At 35.4% G+C, this 14,414-nt stretch overlaps 1 protein-coding gene across 1 annotated transcript in view; it reads left to right on the top strand.

The window, feature by feature from the left end:
- Nucleotides 1-6,334, top strand: part of LOC131032833 (oxoglutarate-dependent flavonoid 7-O-demethylase 1) — a 28,099-nt gene extending 21,765 nt beyond the window's left edge. The window contains exons 3-4 of the mRNA XM_057963878.2: nucleotides 5,285-5,609; nucleotides 5,892-6,334. Of these exons, the coding sequence (XP_057819861.1) occupies nucleotides 5,285-5,609; nucleotides 5,892-6,140 (574 nt within the window). The 3' untranslated portion in view covers nucleotides 6,141-6,334. The remainder of the gene's footprint in view (nucleotides 1-5,284; nucleotides 5,610-5,891) is intronic.
- Nucleotides 6,335-14,414: the final 8,080 nt, after the last annotated feature.

Below are 14,414 nucleotides of genomic sequence, written 5' to 3'. Positions count from 1 at the left end.
GAAACTGAAAATGAAAATGAAAACACACCTAGAAATCTCAAGAAAAGATCACTATGGGCCACCAAAACAGTAGAAGAAGCTCAGAGGTTTGTTGCTCCTTTTGGAACCTTCAGAGAAAGCAAAGGACCTAATAAATTTACTAGCTATGTTGCTCTTATGAATGACCTATCTAAAAACGAACCTGACAATGTAACAGATGCCCTTAAACATCAAGTATGGAAGGATGCTATGTCTGAAGAGTATCAATCCATAATGAAAAATGATGTATGGGAAATTGTTCCTAGGCCAACTAAGAAATCTGTTGTTTCTTCTAAATGGCTCTTCAAGATCAAATATGCAGCAGATGGCAGCATTGAAAAATATAAGGCAAGATTTGTAGCGAGAGGTTTTTCTCAAAAGGAAGGGATAGACTATGAAGAAACATTTGCGCCTGTAGCCAGATATACCTCAGTAAGGGCTGTACTAGCAATTGCAGCAACAAAGGGATGGAAGGTACATCAAATGGATGTAAAGACAACTTTTCTTAATGGAGAGATATCTGAAGAAGTATACCTAGAGCAACCTGAAGGGTTTGAGATCCATCATGCAGAATCTCATGTGTGCAGACTCAAGAATGCTCTATATGGGCTCAAACAGGCTCCCAGGGCCTAAAGAAGATCACCTTATAGATCAATGCAAGAAAGAGCTATCCAAAGAATTTGATATGAAGGACTTGGGATTCCTTCATTATTTCCTAGGGTTGGAAGTATGGCAGAATCCTGACAACATTGTTCTAAACCAAGGCAAGTATACATTAGACATCCTGAAGAGATTTGGAATGCTCAACTGTAGACCTATGACCGCTCCAATGGAAACCAATCTTTATAAACTTAAAGAAGCAGCAACAGAATCACCTTCTACTGACCCCACTCTATACAGGCAAATGATTGGGTCTCTTATGTATCTGGTAAATACAAGACTAGATATCTGCTATGCAGTGAATGCCTTGAGTCAGTTTATGTGTGAGCCAAAGGAGATACACCTGGTAGCAGTAAAACACATTATGAGATATTTACAAGGCACCTTAAACCTTGGTCTCAAGTATAAGAATATTGATCTTAATCTACACTGATTCTCAGATTCAGATTGGGCTGGAAGTGTGACTGATCGGAAAAGCACCTCTGGGTGCTGCTTTAGTTTGGGATCAGCCATGATATCCTAGATCAGCAGAAAGCAGTCTTCTGTAGTGCAAAGTTCCACCGAGGCCGAATACATTGCAGCCTCCATGGCTGCCCGAGAAGGAGTGTGGCTTAGAAAGTTGCTTGTGGGATTGTTTGGCAATCCGATGAAACCTACTATCATCCATTGCGACAATCAAAGTTGCATAAAACTTTCAGTGAATCCAGTGTTCTATGATAGATCCAAACATATTGAGATCCCATACCATTATGTACGAGACATGGTAGACAAAAATGTGATCAAATTAGAATATGTTAGTACAGGAGATCAGATTGCAGATATTCTGACCAAACCACTTTCCAGAGTGAAGGTTGATCACTTCAAAAAGGGTTTAGGTATGATAGAAAGGTAATTTGCTTTGTAAATAAGATGTTGAAAATGTAAACTTCTTTTGTCATGTTGAGACATTCTGGGTTTTACCCCCTGTGTTCATATCTAAGAGGTGACGATCTCTCAGATTATGAACGCTTGTATGCAGACATCATAAGGTGACGATCTTATGATTCTCAAACCAGTTATCATGTTGGATCTTTGGTATGTCATGGATGTGCCATGATGTTGTTGTGATAAAACATTTGAATGAAATGTTTGTGCACATATCACAACCTGGATAAGATGAGAATTTAACCATCCTCATATGTTTATCCTCAGTATTGCGTGTTTAGGCAATACTGATATCACGTGTTTAGGTGATATCTTGTCATAATAAAATGATGAATCTATTATATCACATAGTTGGGTGGTACCCTATGTCACATACTTAAGAGTAATGTTTTATGTTTGTATCCTATGTTCTGATGGTACTTCATATTATATGTATAGATGATATATATTCTTGGAGACTGACATTTTGAAAAAGAAATGTGATGCAGGTTACCTTATCTTCCAAAAGCTAAGAGGGAGTGTTAATGCATTAGTAGCCTCTGCAAGATAAGACTCTCCTAACTCAGTAATCTCCTATATTCTGTTTACTCATTCATGCTTTATGTTTATCAGACTATAACATTGGTCACAATTATGATATTGATATTGGATTAGATTGACGACCTGCTTAACTATGTTAAGTGTCAATCTAAAATGCTATCGGGCTATTAACCCGATAGCATATTAATGTCGATTCATATCGGCATTAATATGCTATTGGGGTATTAACATGATAGCATATAATGCTAACAACTATTGTTATTGTTTATGTTATATTCATCCATATGCTTGATACCAATTCATAATCGGGTATGTTTTATATCTGTAACAATTAACAAATGACACCGATTCATGATTGGATATGTTTAAGCACTATTATCATTAACATATGATACTGATTGAATATGATTAAGCACTATTATCAGTAGAAATGATACCGATTCATTATCGGGCATTTTATAAGCGCTGTTATCATTAAGGATACCGATTCATTATCGGGTATGTTTGAAGCACCGATTAGTTATGGATTGGTTGGTGTTAGTAGGGGTCATGACCAAGTGACATCTTGGTCGGACATGTCTAAAAGACATGTCCGATCAAGGTGCCACTTGATCGTGGCCATCCTACTATTTATACATCATTCCAATCAAAGGAGATGACATTGAAATCGATATATGTTCATCCTCCTTACCTGCAGTAAAAGAAAGATAGCAATATTAGTGTCATAGGCATAATATCAAATTTAAAATACACCATCCTGCATATAACTTGTCCATTAAATTGGAAATTACAATACATTTACAATAGAAAGCGGGGGGGAGTGCGGGGGGACACTCGACCCATAGAATTGTAGGGGGTGTCTAAAATAGTTCTAGAATCGAGCCCATAGAATTTTAGGCAAGCAGTAGATTAATAAGCCCGCCAGCCCTTTGTCCTTTGATGCTTGTCTAAAATGCATGCTTCACATCAACATGGCTTCATGTTTGATCTTTTGTCCAGATCCAAACCCAACACGAGTTTCTGGTTATCTATGAGTTATAGATACTACATGCTAATATGGCTGAAGCTTTTATGCCTTAAATCTGCCTTGCAGATTTTCTGCAACATACTTGCAACAGTAGCATGCTCTTCCACACATGATGAGTATAGCCTGTATAGATTGCCATATCCTACTCCCTTAGCCATGATCTGCCTATTATTGTTCTTTAGCATGCATATTCTGGAGTCGAACTCCACTTTAATTCCATCATTCACAATTTTATCAACATATAACAAATTTTTGTTTAACCTTGGAACATGCAGAACACTTTGGATTTGTTTGCATGCACCATCTCAGAGCTCTACCAAAATCACTCCTCCACTATGCATCTTAGGACTTGAATCATCCTTCAAATAAACCTTCTTCTCATTAGAAAGTTTTGCATATGAGTCGGTATGACTCATAAATCTCTACATGGTGCATATATCATGAGGTTCTTGAATCAATAGGCGAAAGGTGTCGATCACTCATTGTGGTGGCCAACGCTTTTACAAATAGCTTAGACTCTTTAGCTCCTTCATTTGCTGCATTTGTGTGTGGGTTTGTGAGGTTTTCTACTACAAGATCTACTGCTTTTTTCCAGTAGTCATTTGGATTGTAACTTGTCTTCTTGCAACAGTGACATTTTAATTTCTTCTTTGTCTTTGAACTTTCATCATCAATGGTGGCTAGGTTCTATTTCTTTGGGTGGGTTTTCGTTCTTACATACAAGGCAATGAAAGTTTTTTATTTCACTCGTATGTCTTTTCTCCTCAACTCCTCCTGCTGTAATTACCCAATTACTGTTTGGAGTTTGAGACAAGCTTGTGTGCCTAGAGAGACCACCAACCCCATAAGAGTTAGAACAGTACCCTCTTCTGAGATTGCAGAACCAATTGCAGCCAACTGATTCAACATAAATTTGAAGTTGTTGATGTGTGATGACACTGAATCTTGATCAGCCAATATAGTTGAAAGAATTTCCTCCACAGGTACAACCTTGTTGTCATGTAGTTCGTCTCAAACATTTGACAAAATGCGTTGTATCACATGGCTTCTTTGAGATTTTCATTCTGCTTACATGCAGCAGTTGTGCTTCCTTTAGGTTGAGCAAGATTATGGCTATTGTTTTTCCTTCTCTCTGCTCTCACATGGTTGCTGCATCTCCATTAGCAGGTTTCAATTCAGTCCATAGCTCTGCTCCCAAGTGCTGCATGTTCATGTCACCTTCCACAGGATGTTTTGTCCATTAAAGTTCTCCACATCTTGATTTCTTTACCTCATTGGTCAGCCATTTCGAAAAAAGTACCCACTTGAGTTAAGCTTTGTTTAAGAATTGCAAGTTTTTCTAATCCATGGCCTAGCCCTCATGCTCTCTTCATTGTGAACTTAGCTCTGATATCCTACTGAAAATATAGAACAAAATAAAAAGATGAAAAATGTCATCTTTTTATTCAAGTGATAAGCTGCATATAAAGCCGATGTATACAGAAATAGATTCCACTAATCATGTCATGGATTAGGGATTTTTAACTGAAGTAAGGATACACAACTCAAGGCTTTATTGACTGAAACAGGACTGAACAAATCACTACTAATTCAGCATTTGCTGACTGATTTTCTACCTAATCTAGATTACCAGTGTTGGCAGCTAATTATTTCAACACTTTTACTGGTTATTTGCACGGTAAGGAATATGATGGCTGTGGACGCTCCCATTAGATTCGAATGCATAGAGACAAGTTATATAGAGTAGGATTTGCAAATAATCAGATGGATAGGCACTGCTTTTCCATTGCTTCTATATTTTTTGGCTTCTTAGTTCTTAGACAATGCGGCATTACATTAGTCTCATGCTCAACTTTTTTCTCTTTCAATAGAAGGAATAAAAGCTTAAACAAAAGCAATGTGGTTGATCATTTTATTGATCTCATGTTGATAATATGTCTATGGATTGATATGATGTGAAGTATCTTGATGGCTATAGATATGTGAAGAATGTATACTTCTTCGATTCCCTTTTCTGAATCCACTTCAGAAATAATTCCACAGTATGGTAGCATGTTCCAATCTGAATTTTATCATTTTCATTTTCAATCTGATTGCACTGTCCATTTGTTGCAGAGAAACCTTGGATCGATATGCTGTTGAAATTCAAAAGCTTGACAACACAGTTCTTTCCCTTTTATCAGAGAATTTGGGGCTAAAACCAGACTGTTTCATTAACATATTTGGGAAAATGTCACTGTCAACACGAATGAATTACTACCCACCCTGCCCAAGACCAGATCTGGTTTTAGGCTTAAGCCCTCATTCAGATGCAACTGGTTTGACAGTGTTGCTGCAGGATGATGAAACGGTAGGGCTACATATCTGTAAGGATGGTGAATGGATTCCTGTTCAACCCATCCCCGGTGCCCTGGTTATCAATATTGGGGACATGCTTGAGGTAATAATGATGGATTTTAAGTTTTGGCCAAAACAATGTTTAAGACCTATTAAAGAATGTTAAATTGTTTCGAAGATTACTTCTGTAGGTGTATAATTTTGTACTTTTTCATCCGAGCTGTGAATGTTTGTCTCGATTTAAGATTTCATGTAGTAAACAAAACTCTCCCCTCGTAATACTGGATAATGTATTACCTAGGTTTCTGTTTTATAAATGGGGATTAATATTTGATGCCACCAGATTAATATTAAATGTAAGTTTGGTTTGTGTGTTTTGATTTAGGTAATAAGCAATGGAATATTTAATAGCATTGAGCATAGAGCGGTCACAAACATGGACAGTGATCGGATCTCCATTGCCATGTTTTGTGCTCCAAGCGGGGAAACAGAAGTGGGTCCTGCTCCTGAGCTCATAGATGAGTTGCATCCCTGTAAATACAGAAAATTCATTCGCCAAGAATATATGCAGCATTACTTTTCTAGCAGACTCGATGGGAAGGGGAGTCTTGAATTTGCCAAAATCAAGTCTTGAATGTTATGATTAAGGGTCGATTTCCATTGCACAATTAAACAAAATTGATTTGGTTTTCAAGTTGTGCAGAACTTCATGCATATGGCTGATGGTGTTGACTGTACATTATATAATTTTTGTAACTCATAGCTTTCATGTTTATTGATGTTGTATTTGTTCAGAAGTCTTTCTTTATATATGCAGCTTTTGGATCAGCCTTTTTATGTAATTCAGTATATGTATATAGTATCTTGGTAGGATGTGTTACAGCCAGGGAATCCATGTTGTAATTTTCCTTTTTGTTTTTTCTTTTCATATGAATGATAGTCATATCAACTGAAAATGGCACCGGATATCCACAAAGTGCACACAAGCGGTCTATACAAAGCTGAACAATAAGTCAGTAACATTAAAAGACACAATTTTTATGTTCTTTTAATGGGCATTGTAGCTTTTTACAGAGATATCATGTCCCAATTTCTTTTTCATAGATACTAATTCTGAACAATGCGTATTAATATTAGCTATTATTTATATTATTTTTTTAAAATATTGTTATTTAGAAACATTTAAATTGACAAGTCATAAATAATTTTAAAAAATTTAAAAATATGTCAACCTATGAAAAATATATATTAATTTTATTGATTTAAAAAAGTAAATAAATAATTGTAATCAATATTATATGTAATCATAAAAAATTTAGTTGTTTATTTATAATAATTTAATTAAATCAAAGTAATTTTCTAATAGCCATTTAAATTATTTTAAAATTAATAATATGGTGGATTTCTTCAAATTGATCTATATGGTGTAATTATAAAAATATGTATATAACACTTATGGTAATCTTTTCACTAAAATATAGTTGTATTTAAAGAAAAATAGTATTTTCTTAGTTGAATTCAGGTATGTTGAGAGAGAAGAGAGTAATTATGATTTTAAAATTGAATATCTTCATATAAGTATAAGAATAGAAATAGAAATTGTAATGGTGCAAATTTTGAAATAGGGTTTTAATGACAAAACTACAAACAATTCCAAATTGACCAAAACAAGGGGGAAGAGGGTTGAACATAATAGATCTAGCTTCAATCCAAGTAAGGAAAGGGTTGAACGTAATAGATCTAGCTTCAATCCAAGTAAGGAAAGGGTTCAGATGTTTGATTAGATTCACTGGTTAGGGTTTGACTCCCTCTTTCCAAGTTGATTGGATTGATTATGAAATTACGGCAAAATAGTTGATAATTGAGGTATTCTAACGGAAATAATAAGCTACATATGTCCCATAGAGCCACTGACCTGGATATGGGCAAAAGAAGATGTTTGGAATCTATTCTCAAAAGTTTGGTCTGATTTTTTAGGACCAAATAGTATCAGTTCGCCATGGCCTTTCAATTTTTCCATCGTGGAAAGTTGGTCTATTGATCACTCTTGACTCTGCCAAACTTTTTGAGTATAGCTCCACACCTATTTCCTACACACAAAAAGAAAGGGAAATATGTTAGGTATAGGGGTTTGCCTAAGTCAAACCTCAGTTTAGGAATTAACCTTGAATGAAATAATGCAAATACTAAAATAAATACTAGATAGATATACCTCATATCTACACTTGTTGATGATGATGAAATGCTCTTTGAATTTAATCACAAATGTTATATGTAATGGTATGACAAACACATGAACATGAAAAACCCTAATGAAAAACACATGCTTGCATGAAGATTGATGTAACTTTGCTCCAGAGTGCTTCAAGAATGAAATGCAACCTTGAATCTATGAAAATGCTTGATGATGAATGCTCCACATATGCATGAATACTTTAGGTAGATTATGGATATCAAAATGAATTGATAGGATGTCTTTATAGGGTTCCTTAGGTAAATTATTGATTAGGCCAACTTCCAACAGTCATGTGTAGCCACGAGGATCAAATTCCATTGGGGAGATATAACACCTACCCCATTTTAAATTAGGCCCCCCCTTTGAGAGGGACCATGGAATTTTAGGGCACCATGGTCCAGACCAAGGATTTCTGGTCTGTCTACAAACAAGACCAAAATAAGATGCTAGGGGGAAGGGTACCCCACAATAGGACTCACCAAAGTGCACATGACATCAAAGTTGGAGAATGGGACTTGAACCGAACCAAAGAGGGAATGAGGATATGACATACTAAAATGGGATCACAAACATGAGGTGTAAATTGTAGCAGTTACAATTTATGATGCTACATTATGCCCCCACTTTAACAAGAGTATGAGCCTATGCAAATACTCGTAGTAAAGTAGAAAGATGAGAGAGAGAGAGAGAGAGAGAGAGAGAGAGAGAGAGAGAGAGAGAGAGGAACAATTAAGAGTGAGATCACAAGGAGATAAGACATCACTAATTTTGAGGAACCAAACCCCCAATTTTAGGATCTTAACTCACACAATCACATGCAAGGACACACAAAACAAGACAAACAAAGATAAAAGACACATAAAGACACACAACACAAAAAGGCTCCAAGTCAATTACTTGAAGAGACCTTGATAATAAAAATGTCTCAAATGCTAGTATCCTTCTTAGAATGCTATCACAAGAATACAAGAGATTAGATAAAAAGAACAAGAGCATGCATAAAAGGATGAACCATGAACTGCAAATAGCAAAGCTATGAGTTCATAGGGAAAATAAAAGAGAGATCCATGGATGCCACGGGCTAGTTGTGTTCTGCTAGGTGATCCATGTTGGGGAGGAGAGTCAAAATAGTCCAGTTATGTTTTGCTAGTTCCATTCATCCCACAATATGTGCTGCTATCTGGTTTCAGGAGTTAAGACTCTCATATAAGACTTTGTTTTGTCCAGTTTCGAGCATGAAACAACCTATATAAGACATGAAATAAAAATGCAAAAATGTTTGGTTTCGAGAAAATCTTGCATGACTTTATTTCGTTTGGTTTCGAGCATGTCTACCCCATGTAAGACATGAAAAAAAATGTCTAGTTTCAAGCATGAAACGTCTCATATAAGACTTTGTTTTGTCTGGTTTCAAGTATGTACACCCCATATGAGACATATAAAAAGGTTGTGTCGAGTTTCATACATGAAGCATATCGTATAAGACTTTATTTTGTCTGATTTCGAGTATGAACACTCCATGTAAGACATTGCAATCTATAGTACAAAGAGGTGATATGTATGCTCTCTCTTAATATTTCAACATAGTCCTATGTTGATGTCTTAAGGAAGCCAGAAACAAGGATACACACCTTCAAAACCAAGGAGATATCCTTTTGGCAAGAATGTGTATAATTCCAAGCCAAAGAGATTTAACTCCTAAAGGAAAGGAAAAGATAGTTGCAAAGAGATATCTTGCAACAAGTGCAAAGGGAATCCTTGGAGGAGAAGAGATCTTTTCTAAAAAATATCTACCCCCAAGAGGAGAATTTGAACAAACATAACATCTACCAAAAGAAAAGAAGGAGAACAAGAATTTTTACCTTCCTCCTATTGCTAGGTAAAGGGATTCTTGATGAAAGATGGCACACTTTTGACTAGATGTGTGGGGTATGTTTACAATAGGTATACATTGCCAAGTGAAGAAGAAGTTGCAAATAAAGATACACACCTCTTGCATAAGAGAGAAACCTTAAACAAATAACTTCACACAAGGAATAACATTGTATCATAAGCAAACACCAATCAACAAAGGAAAAGTGGATCCTTAGAAAGGATACGGGGAAATCAATGCGCCCCCCACAAGTAAAGGGACAAAGAGAAGAGTTACACAACTTCCACAGATATATTATGTGTAGTCACATAAATCTGTCCATTTAATTAAATGAATATTTACTATTTATTTGATTAAAAAACCTTCAATAATCAATTAATTAAATTTAATAATTCATCCTCAATCATTCTCCTATTAATTAAATAAATTATTTAATTTATTTCAATTAATTCATTAAACCACACCTCTAAATCAATTAAATGAATAAATCATATTTATTTAATTTAACCCTCTTTCTTCTTTTAAATAGATAAATAAATATTTATTTAAATCACTAAACAAATCCCCCCCACTTGCATTCTCCTACAAATGCAAGTTGCAACCATAATTGAAATAAATGAATTTTTATTTTTATTTAAATCATATTTTCCCTCACCCACCAAATCCACTTGAATCCTACATCCCCTTCTACACCCTTCTAACCACTTTCTAACCATTCCTAATTAGCCTAATCCATCCCCTAAATATTGTCACATTCCTAAGCAACTTGGAGTCACTTCTCAAAGCCTCTAAAGTCTTTGAAAAACATTTAAAGCTTTATATGTTCAACAAGCTAACCCCTAAAGTCTTCCAAACCACTAATGGCTCTTGCATGACCATTAATGGCTCTTACATAACCATTTATGGTTAACTCAACTCACCCACATGGTTAAAGACTTTCCCTCTATCTCAACCTTCATTTGACTCATGGGTCTCTTCAAGCATTTATTGCTTTGACCATGGTTATCCTCACTAACTCTTGCACAAGAGTTTATCCATTGGATAAAGGCACTATTTATTGGATAATGGTTTTATTCTTTCAACTCAACATTAACCTTACCTCCCAAGTTAACCCTCAAGTCATGTCAAGCATTTAATGCGTATTCCCTCTCCTCTCAACCCATCTCATATTGACATTTGTCATCCTGAGATTGGGTTGAAAACCCTCACATGGATCATAAACCCATCAATCCCGACCCTTGTTGAGATTACTCAATCTCAACCATCCATTGCTCCATTTTATCTATAAATAGAGCTCATTTCCTCATACTCCAAATCTTGAAAGCTACTGAGAGCTACACTCATTTGGGAACTTGGAGAGGAGAGGAACAAGGGAGGAGCCACTATGAATGTTTTGGTCAGTATTTGGAGTTTAGTTTACTTCTTTTGTCTTTGCATACTTTGCATTTCTTATTTAGTATCTCTCTTGATATGCTTGCTTAAGATAGTATTTGATTTGTGATTGCTAACATTAACGTTTGAACTTGTTTCTTGTGTTTTTGTGTTTGCATAATTCTCCTAACAATCCTTTTTGCAGAGCATCATTTGGTGAACCCGACGTGAATCAAACACGCAACCTTTTGATTACTGATTTTTTGAAACTACTATCATTTTTCCATGTTTTGATTGACACACAAGTCACGCTTTAGCTCTTTCAGTCACGCTTTAGCACCTTCGCAACTTGATACTTTAACGCTATTTTTCCTAATAATAGCACCATTGTTTCTAAACTGGCGCTATTGTCCATCTTTTAGCGCTATTCGCTATTGACACTTAAATAGCACTATAGTATCTATTTTTAGCCCTTTTAGCTCGCTGTTTGACAGAGTAATTATTTCTAATAGAGATCTTTTAGTGCTTTTGTTTATTTTCTTAGCGCGTTTGTAATTCTTTTAGCGCTTTCGCTGGTTATTTAGCGCTTTCGTGTTAAATAACGCTTTTGTTTTCACACAGAGTAGCACTATTGTAATAGAGAGTTGTAAAAAAATTTCTTGTAACCGAAAAACAAAAAAAATTAGGCTTGTGGAAGCCCACCAAATATTCAGATTTTACTAACCAGTTGATTTTTGTCCAGGTTTAGACTAACCCCATCTTGTAGGATTTTTCAAAATTTAAAGCTTAGGAAGTAGATTTATTGATGTTGCTAACTTTGTCTTTCAAGTTAGGATAAAATGAATTCACTTTCTTTTCTTGGTTAAAAATCAAATTTCATTTCAATTTGGGCTCTTAAAAAGAATCACATATTTTGTTTGGGCTCCTAAAAAGAATGTCATTTGTCAAGGTAAAAAGAACCACGAATCCAAAACCCAATAAATTTTCTTTTTGCAAGTTAGGAACGAACTTCATTTGGTGCTTAAAATCAACGACACAAATTTCATTTCTTGCATCAACTTAAAGAAATTACAATCCATAATTCATTTTGGGCAAAGCTTAAAAAGAACAAGTCATTTTTCCTTCAAGTTCAAAGTAATTTTACTTCAAGCAAAAGCGTGTTCTCAATTCAGTTGACCAGGATTTCAAGTTCTTAGACTACAAAACATTTTTCCTTTGAAGTTAAAAAGAACACCATGACGGTTGGAGCAACATCTCCAAATAGTTAGATCACATTGCAATAAAAATCAATTAAAAATAACAAGTATTTTTGGTGATTGGCACACTTGTGCAAAGTTTGTCGAGTGGTCCTACTTCTAACACACACTATCTTCTCCCTTGACTTTCATGGTCCTAGGTGCAAGAGAAAAGTGTTAGTAACACTCAAAATTTTATCTTTTTAAGAGAGGCTTTCCAAGAGACACATCACTCTTGGGAACGACCTCGTGTGGTAAATCTTTTGAGCCACTATAGAAATTAGGTGTGAGCAAAAGTTGTAGGCTTGGGTATAGCTGTTCCTACAGTGTAACTTGCCGAAAGGAAATATGGGCCCCACCACAAGTTACAAGGCTCTTAAGTGAGTCACTGCAGAATGAACTTATGTCCAAAAACATAAAAAATTACTAGACACCTTTTTATATAGAAACCCACCCGTTCTATTGATTGAGAATATTTATGATAAATTCAGTGCAAGAGCATAAATGGTTTTTCTCCCAAGATACTCACCATACATATTTCCTTGAGTAGAAACAACGCTTTTTGAAAGGCTACTTGTAGCCTGATAAAAGTGGTGACTCCCCCATCATAGGGATCATCTATCTATTATGCTCATGCAAGACTTAGTATATCACATCTTTACCTGCTATGACGAGATTCATAAGGTATGTAGTACCAAAGTTGAAAAAATATCAAGATGTGGGCTAAAATTATCACAAATGACCGTTTGACCTTAGGGATAAAATGTGTTTGAAGTGTCTTCGTTTTATGTTAGACCAGTGATAAATTGAGCCGACTTCAGACTTTTGGAAAAACATTGGAAAATGGGTCAAAAGTTCAAAGATTGGGTTGATTTAGACCCACACTTATTTGTGCCTTTTGAGGCAACATTATTGTGTTTGTGTGCTTGCTGTGTTTTCTTGTCAAAGAAAATCAAAACCAATTAAAAAACAAGTATTCATCCAACACAAAAAGTTTCAAAACCAACATTGGCAAAAAATAAAAATAAAAGTGCAAACAAGATATCAAATTATATGACAATCCTTCACATTTTGAGAAAGAGGAATCTTCATCAACATATCAATTTGAAGAAAAGACCATTGAGCTCAAAGGATTTCATCAAAAGAAGGAAATTTGTCTATCTCAATAGACAAATTTTTGTCTCACACGGATCCTTCTTATGTCATATGTGTCTATATCTTCAAGGAAAATCCAACGAGTTTGATCAAGAGTCTTTGAACAATAGAGCTTTTACTCAATATAGAGCTTTGAGTTATTGTAAAAACAAATGAGGCAAAATCAATCCTTCCTTCTCTTCCAGACATCTGCATTACACATAACATAGCTCAGGAAGAACCACCAACCTCCGAGAGAGAAGAGGAAGAATTTGTCCCATATATAACACAAAGTTTTTATTGAAGTTAACATTCCATCCACTCTCACATTCATACATCATCAATCCATCTCAACTCTCGAAACATAAAAAGGTCTTGTCCTAAGTTCTTTTTAGATATTTCTTGAATCAAAACAACACATCACTTTTTAGAGTGTCTCTACATCTAGGATAAACACATCCTAAGAGGAATTTCTACATAGGTTAAAACTAGTCTATGAGTGTATCCTCTCATTACTAGGTAGCTTGGTTTGTAACCCATCTTAGACTTTTCTATACCTTATCATATCAAACATTATTAATAAACACAACAAACAATTCATAAAAGGACTTTGGTAACATCAAACCTTTAGTGTTAGAGATCCATAGGCTACACACTTCACCAAACATTTATCTCTCATTCCATCACCAACTAATAATCATTTTCACCAAACTTCAACAACAACTTTCAAACAAAATGGCTCAAACCAGATCAAGGACTAGACAAATCGAAATCGAAGAGGAAGAGGAGGAAAATCTCAATGAATTCCAAGAAGCCCTTGGAGGAAACACAAATGATGAAAATCCTAGTACTCCCACTCCTGAAGCAATAGAAAGGGCACAACACAACCCCCTCTTCAATCGACTTTTCAATGAAATCCTAAAAAACAACACTGATGCTCATTTTTTGAGACTCACTCAAGAGGGAGCGAAACTACCCTATGATTTTGATACCGCACAATTATGGCAAGCATCAGAACACCATAGTCATAATGAGGGAGGAAGAGGTTGAGATAACCTC

This window comes from Cryptomeria japonica, chromosome 5, assembly GCF_030272615.1.
Source record: "Cryptomeria japonica chromosome 5, Sugi_1.0, whole genome shotgun sequence".
Taxonomy (NCBI): Eukaryota; Viridiplantae; Streptophyta; class Pinopsida; order Cupressales; family Cupressaceae; genus Cryptomeria; species Cryptomeria japonica.
Note: the sequence above shows the minus strand (reverse complement) of the source record. Positions and strands in the feature narration are given on the sequence as shown.